The 8,069-nt window shown below is 41.8% G+C and overlaps 1 protein-coding gene across 1 annotated transcript; it reads left to right on the forward strand.

Annotated features, from left to right (window-relative positions):
- The first annotated feature begins 3,607 nt into the window (after positions 1–3,607).
- LOC135714803 (uncharacterized) lies at positions 3,608–4,240 on the forward strand. Its single transcript, XM_065238171.1, has 2 exons — positions 3,608–3,795; positions 3,832–4,240. The coding sequence occupies exons 1-2, from the start codon at positions 3,608–3,610 to the stop codon at positions 4,238–4,240; spliced, it is 597 nt and encodes a 198-aa protein (XP_065094243.1).
- The last annotated feature ends 3,829 nt before the right edge of the window (positions 4,241–8,069 follow it).

Raw genomic sequence — 8,069 nt, forward strand, 5'->3', positions numbered from 1 at the left:
AACAGCTATCTAATCAATTGTAAAACTGCTAACCAAAATTGGTTATAACCTTCCTCCAGTCAACATCATGTTTAGATTCAATCATGCTGACAAAAAGTTGAATAACTTTTTTTATTTTTCAACGAAAAAGGATGATGTTCTATGAGATTATAAAAAAAAAATATTTTATTTATAATATGGGAAGAATTCCGTGAAAGATCACATGGTTCCAAAGTATAATAATGGTTCGCTCAACGATCGCTAACTAAAACATATTAAATTATGTTCACCTACCACATGGCATTCGCTAACGGAAATTTCTTATGGCAAATGTATCTAAACTTCATCAATGTTCATTTTCGTGACCAACTGGTTCATCTTGACATTTTGAAATGCACAAATTTACCAGATAAATGTTTGCTGACTTTCAGTTAAAATCAATTTCAGTTAAAGGTCTTTTGCTTCCCACATAAACGCGAACCATTACTGGGCCTTACCAAAAATGGTTAAAAATTATTTATAATCCCTGCTAAAATGCTTTTTGAACTTTACATGAACATTTGTGTGATAAAGTTTTAATGTATTATGTTTTATTAGAACAAGACCTTACTAGTAACGGGATGTTGAGAACCATTACCTGTTATTGCTGCATTTACATCAACATCCACGCGGCCTTTCTCATTCCTGGTAAAAGGCCGTACTTGTTTGAACTCATAGCAACCAGGTTTGATGGTTGTTGTTTTCATTACTATTGATGAAAAAGGGTTTGTTTTTGAGCTTGCTTTTTCGGTCATGTTGCAGGAAGACATCTTGAAGCAGATTCAACGAACAAATGCTAGCGTGAATACTGTGTATCACTGCCTATATGGGTTATATTTATTGGGCGATACAAGCGAAGAGCTCGCACGCATATACGCGAAATCGAATTCTAAAAATTCAATGTTCGAATCAGTGCTGCTTCAGTTGTACGGATCTTGCAAACTAAGAAATAAAATACAATGCCAGGCAATTCGATGGTAAATGACGTGTAAATATTTACATCATTGACAAATCTCAGGTAATCATGACATTTCGATCTTTGAAAAAAACAACGCGAATATAAAAAAGAGACGTACTGCGTCAGGATCTGTCATGATGTCCTGAGTATTGTAAAAAAAAGCGTAAATATTTACGCGGTGTGCAGCGAAGTTTTTTGAAAAACTAAGTTCAGTGAGATGGAACTTGCATCATTGATTTTTTTTTTCGATTGCAGTGAATTCAGATGGCGAAACAGGGTACATTTTAGGACAATTTAAGCTACTTGACACAGGAATCTTTAACCGGCTAAAATAATTTTAATTGTGAAGAAATTTGCTTTGACAAGAAAGCACGTCGAAGCATATCTAGGGTACCATTCGGTCTGGATTATGGATGGTGCCAAGATTCATTGCAACAACACAACATCTAGGCCTATTCTGTCACCTCGGGTGAAGTGACTCTCGATTTGATTTGCACGGAGGAGATGTAACTTCACAAGTGACAGCGTGTCACCTCACCTTACACGTCTCGCTGAATAGACCGCTCATTTGGAATCTTGCCAGTATTTCTAACAGTTAACTCTCCGATGTTCAACGCAATCGAGAGCATTTTCGGTCTTGTAAAAGGAATCTTCAACGCTATTATCAAGAGGGGGAGCTGTCTCCCTGGCGTCGGTAGCATTGGTGCACAGCACGGAAAACCAGATCGATGGAAAACAAAATCAAGGAAAAAAAACTACAAGGAACAGCCCAATGGGGTTGTACGCAAAGATGACGCAGGGCTACATGGTATGATATAATAAATATAATTGTTAACTGCAGCAGGAGCTTGTATTTTGTGTAGGAATAGGAATTTTAGTGGGGTTCTCTCTGTTTATACTCTTTAGTATGAGTATGACTGCCCTGAAAAGAACCTTTTGATATGAATTTTAGTTGGGACATGTTCAGAAAATTAACTCTTTTGGAAAATGTTGGTGGCCCTGAAAAGGGCCGATGGTAGTACAGGTTTAAAGCCTTAGGAAGATGATGATGACGTGTAGGCAGCTGCGTATTCAGTGACGGCATCACGGATCACATTTTCTCGGCACACCTTCAGCACACCTCGGGTTTCCTCGTACATCAGACCGGAAATGAGCTTGACACCACCACGTCGAGCCAGACGACGAATGGCAGGCCCTGGATGTTATCACATGATGACACCGACACCGATGTTTACCGTTGAACGGATGAATCGCAACTAATGCGAAGGCGCAGTTAGCTACCTGTTATGTAGACAATCAGCTCTGCCAGTACCATATTTTCTCGCTTCCTATTTGCTATAAACAGTAACCAATGAAAGTGAGAAAATATGGGACCGGCAGAGCTGGTTGTCGATGTTGCGATGCACCCGTATATGGTGATGAGTGTGCAAAATATTACGCAATTCCATCCTTGCTAATCGCACGCGCCCGAGGATCGGAGGCGAATTCCACTTCGACTTGATTTGTCTACTTACTACTCTATGATGACTGTGCTGGGGAAGCAGCATATGCATGTAGGTAATTGGTGAATTTGTTAGTTAATTCGACGCTTTTGGACAATGCTGGACATTTACCAGTTTTCAATAGTTTCTAGTTGAAAACCAACATTCGAAAGCATTGATATCGATGCGTAGCCATATTTCTGATCGATTGGTGATAAAAATTATTGAAATTAGACCAGGGGCAGCTGAGTTATTAACGTTCAAAATCTTTCTTAATTTGTTACATGTTCCATTTTCGGTTTTCACAAAGTGTACCCCCATATAGAAATCAAAGACGTAGTCCTACGTCAAAACTTTCTGAAAAATAACTGAAACCTTCGCTCGATTCACAAACTTTCAATGCACAGATCTGTTTGACAAGTGCGGATTTTTTTTATCGAAGTCTAGTATTCACAGTTTCAAGAGAAGAAATAAAACATCAAACTTAATTGTAAATTAATTTGATAACAATCTTATAATAAACGAACAAAAACCAAACAAAAGTCTTGTTCGCGCACGAAGCGAACGTTGATAAACCCGTAGAACACCTTTCACACATGAAAAACCCACCTTTGCTAATCCGGAGACGACCGTGCGTCATCGGTCCCTCACCTACTAACGCCCTTGTTCATACAACACGCATTGCTCACCCGAGAGACAACTTTGATTTTCGCTTAAAGTAATGGACATGTCTCAACACACCGCCAAGCACCGAATGCAAGGAATTGGTTCTTTTCCAGGAGAGCATCACTGCAGCTAGAAGTAAAAACTTAGAAGAAGCTAAGTTTGCGCACAGCGCGTTTCGGATTCTCTGCTTGACCGTCAAGCAGTTCAGTTCGGTGTTAGCTCGTGCCCTCGAGTTGTTCGGAAAGTTCGTTGTGATAGTGTTCGCGTTCTATCTTTCGCGGTGTGTGTGCCCCGAAAAGGAAAACATCGCTCGCGAAGCCCGGAGAAGGACAAGAACCCCGGTGAAGGAAGCTCGGGTGTACCTACATTCAACAGGTTTGCTGTTCTTTCTATGGATGGGAATATCCAGCCAGCTGTGATGAAAAAAAAACGCAGGTACGATTTTTCGCGACGATATCACTGCGAAACCGAGAACGCTGCCGAAATGAGCGCGGCAAAAGTGAAGCTACCTCCGGTGGTAGTGAAAAATACCCATCTTAACGAGCTAATCGCAGATCTGGCGTCACTGGGCGTCAAAGCCGAATACAAGTTGGGTAGAGTCGGTACCAAGGTGATGCTCCGTACAAAACCGGAATATGACTTGGTCGTTGCCCACCTGAGGACTACCAAGGTGTAATTCTTCGCCAACGACATTCCGGGTGAAAAAAGCTTACCAAACTTCAACTCGAAGTTTATCGAAGCAAAAATCCGAGACCGGTACAAGCTGGCCCCAAGTGCCGTCTATCGGATGACAAGGAAGGATGAGAATGTGAAGGCGTATCCGGATTGCCTTTTCCTGGTGCACTTCCAGAAGAGAACGGTGACGCTCATCGCGCTGAAAGCCATCCGCTGCATCAATTCCATTGTCCGCTGGGAGCCATATCGTGGCAGCCATCGCGATGTGACTCAGTGCCAATGGTGTCTGAACTTTGGATACGGCACCCGAAACTGCAACCTTAAGCCACGCTGTGGCAATTGCGCTCAAAACCATGCCACCTCCGAATGTGCTGCGGATGAAGCTGTGGCGTTCAAATGTGCCAACTGTGGTGGTGCTCATCAAGGATCCGACAAGCAGTGAACTAAACAAGGATTTCAAGAGCATCCGAAAACAAGTGTCCACCAAAGATCAATCAGGACGAAGAAAGGATAAGGCCCCAGCTTTCAGGGCGGAGTACTTTCTACCTTTTCATGGACAAGCGAATTCATGGGTGCGATCCGCTCGCCCTCAAGAAACGTCTGAATTTCTGCTGGACAAAGCTCTCTATCCCCCCTGGTGTGCTCCCGGACCAGAAATGTGTGGCATAGTGAAGCGATCGATGCCTGCGTCGGAGGTGTTGGGTTTTCTAATCGTTCTATGATGGTGTTGGTGATCAGATATACTGCGGGTCTGCGCATTCTGCTGTGAATCCTGCGGTTTGCTTCCAATACAGTAGCGCAGGCGAAAGAGTGATGAATGGTCTCAATGCTTCGGTGTGAAAAGAAAACGGTTGCTGGAGACTATTGGCAATTATGATGCATGAAACAGCTTTGAAAACATGGAAAGACAGGCTTATAGCAGATTATTTTGGTGAGATCATCCTTTTTGTATTAATTTAAATTTGTTTACATTTTCACATAACCTTTATTTTATATTGCCGAATAGAGATTCCTAAATAGATTCCATTTTCTACTAACACAAATGTTCCCTCCCGTGGCATCTATGAAGGTAGTATGAGCTCCCTGCACCTTCTTAAGTAGATGTTGGACTAATTTTCCTTCCTATCCCTTGCGATTGTAAGGATGTGGCCAGGTGTACAATGCGATGCTTGATTTGTAGATTTTAATGTGTTGGAAAAATCACTAGTCCCAAGTGTTTTTTCACGGCAACACACGATATTTTCTACAAAATGTATTGGTTGACCATTATATAGCCCCCCACGATTTGTACATTCGCTTATGCTATGCTATGCTATGCTATGCGACAAACCTCTCTATCCCCCCTGGACTCTGGAGACAACCAAAAATGCAGAACAACAATCCGGATCTATTCTCAGCAGATGAACCGATGAAATTTTTCATCAACATGACCGGTGCTCTACGTAAGTTCCGCAATAAGCCCGAACAGATCCAAGTTCTCGGTAAGTTCATCATCCAAAATGTGGAGTGTATTAGTGAGTGAAATGAATCATGTCGAAAAAAATAGTTCCGATTGGGAGACTTGAACCACGAACGTTGCGATTATCAGACCTGTGCTTTCTCCACTGCTCTATCCATGCTTCAGAATACGGATAGGCTAAAAGCAATTAAGAAGCGCTCATTTCCTCGCACACTCGACTTCATTTACTTTTCCGCTGAAGAGAATCGAGGCAAGTGTGTGCGTTGTTCTACCATGTTATACATAACAATCAAGAGGAATGCTTGCTTGTGTAGGTGAAAGCATACACAGAATAAAAAAATAGCATACACGGAATAAAAAAAAGATTAAAAGTCATTACATCGTCTGCAAGGTCAACTTCTAACATTCGCTGCGATGTTCATGAACAGAGGATGATAGTGAACTAACATTCATTGTAATAATTTTTTGGTTTGCGTGCAGAATCTGGAAGACCACTCCAGACCATTCTGGAAGCCAAGGTCCTGAAAACTCATCTCAAACCCTTTTCACCTCTCAGAGTCGAAAATTATGACGATCGGCTTTTAATCATCCCACATGAGAAAGCAAATGCGATCGGCGAGCATGTTGCTTCATCGCATTTGCTTGGCTCGACTATCCAAAGTCCGCTCGATGAGCAGGTTGCGCAATGCGTTCAAAACCTAGATGCCTTCCCTTGTGTCGTGTCTCCGGCGGATATGATTACAGTAGAACAGATTTGCTCAGCGCTGAAATGCACCAAGAACATGAAGGCTCCCAGGTTTGACGATATATTCAACTTGATCTTGAAGAGACTCAGCATGAAAGTGCAGTCTCTTCTAACCACTATCTTCAACAGATGCTTGGAACTGCACTACTTTCCAAGCGTCTGGAAGGTAGCAAAAATCATACCAATCCGCAAACCCGGTAAGGATCCGACATTGCCTTCAAGCTACAGACTAACCAGCCTCCTTTCAGCGCTGAGCAAATTGTTCGAGAAATTCATTCTCAATCGTTTGCTTATGTTTGTCGAGGAAAATAACATTCTCCAGTTTGGGTTCAGAAAGGGATCCACCAATCACCAGCTAGTACGTGAATAACATCTGAAGTAACAAAGCTGTATTCAAGTCCATAGCCATGGCCTTGCTAGCGTTTAAAAGGCGTTTGACAATGTTTGGCATGACGGACTTCCGTACAAGCTTTGTTACTTCAACTTCCCATTACATCAGGTTAAAAGCACCCGTAACTACCTCCAACAAAGGTCGCTTAAGGTATCGTTGAATGGTTGTTTTTCAGACACATTTTTCATCCCAGCAGGAGTCCCGCAAAGCAGTCTGCTGGGTCCCTTGCTTTACAGCATCTACACTTCCTACATTCCTTCCCCTCGGAGACGGTTGCGTGTTTTTCCTGTTCGCAGATGATACCGCAATAGCCGTCAAAGGTAGGATGCTTCGCGAAATAACGAACAAACTTCAACCATGCCTCAACGCCTTTGCTGATTATGCCACTGCGTGGAAAATTAAAATCAAATCCAAAACACAAGCGATCATGTTCCTCCATCGGCAATCGCCAAAACTGAAACCCGCTCCCTCTTGTACTGTAATCATGGATGGCACAAGGGTTGAGTGGTCTGCCGAAGTGCCTATCTCGGGATGTTGTTCGATAAAAAGCTCCTATTCCGTTCGCATGTAGAGAAAACTCTAGTCAAGTGTTCTGCCCTGGTTAGATGTCTTTATCCGCTGATTTGCCGCAGATCCCGCCTCTCAAGGGCGAACCTCTACGCAGCTCCGGTTTGGGAATCATGTGCACAGACTCACAGGAACAAAATTCAGGTCGCTCAGAATAGAGTACTGAGAATGGTACTTGATCGTCCTTTCGACACTAGAATAACAAATTTACGTGAAGCGGCAGGCATTCCCAAAATATATTCAAGAATTAACGAAATTAGGACTAAATTTGCACACACAAAAAGTAGTATATCAGAACATGCTTTAATAAGCAATTTGTATATAGTAGATTTTGTGTATATAGTAGTTGTAGGTTAGTTGTAGTTTTAAATAGTAATTTTAAATAGTTTCCGTTTTCCAATTAAAACAAACCCATCCTGGCCTGATGAAACAAGGAACTGTAATTTATAATAATTGAAATTTCAAAAGAACTAAAATTGAAAAGACGTATCTGTGTCACTTGATAATTCATACATGTACACACAAATTTAAGAAATCAAGATCATTTAAAGTAAAAAAAGCGCAGCGCGTCTTTGTTGATATGAATACCAAACCGGAAACAATAAACCATCGTTTTGAACTGAATTGTCGTTGCGATTTTTATTTTCCTGCACAGCCAAAACAAATTAGCCTCAAGGCTACATCTAGTTAATCAAATTCGAGCTATTTATTACGCTACGTTTCTGAGGAGTCCCTTCAACCGAAAGGAAATTACATACAGTTCACCAGTTCCTGCTGAGCCAACCGAGGCTCATTCCAGGCACTCCTTCAGGTAAACGAGTTGGCCGTTGTCAAGGGAATATTCCGACAGCCCTTTGGGTTCCTGCAAGTGTCCGAGCTCGGTGTTGAAAGGTCGGTAAAAAATTATCGAAGTCGGTAATAATTTCAAATTCTTTATCTTATCGCTGCACATGTTCAGCTTCTTCTTCAAGGCTCACTGTCAAATCAAAGGAACTGATTAGCATTCTCGCACAATGCATGAACATTGGGTGTAAGATTTTCTAAAATGTTCTGAGCTACCCTTAAACATTTTTTTTGCATTGCAATTTACTACCTTCGAAAATGGGCAA

The sequence above is a fragment of the Ochlerotatus camptorhynchus genome, unplaced genomic scaffold, assembly GCF_037179485.1.
Source record: "Ochlerotatus camptorhynchus isolate MF236.1 unplaced genomic scaffold, CSIRO-AGI_Acam_v1.1 ptg000729l, whole genome shotgun sequence".
In the NCBI taxonomy this organism is placed as follows: Eukaryota; Metazoa; Arthropoda; class Insecta; order Diptera; family Culicidae; genus Ochlerotatus; species Ochlerotatus camptorhynchus.

What these genes read in the sequence shown, in the direction of transcription:
- LOC135714803 (XM_065238171.1), top strand. Translation starts at nt 3,608, where the DNA reads ATGAGCGCGGCAAAAGTGAAGCTACCTCCGGTGGTAGTGAAAAATACC. An exon ending in CACCTGAGGACTACCAAGGT is followed by an intron (nt 3,796 to 3,831) that starts GTAATTCTTCGC and finishes GGGTGAAAAAAG; the next exon opens with CTTACCAAACTTCAACTCGA.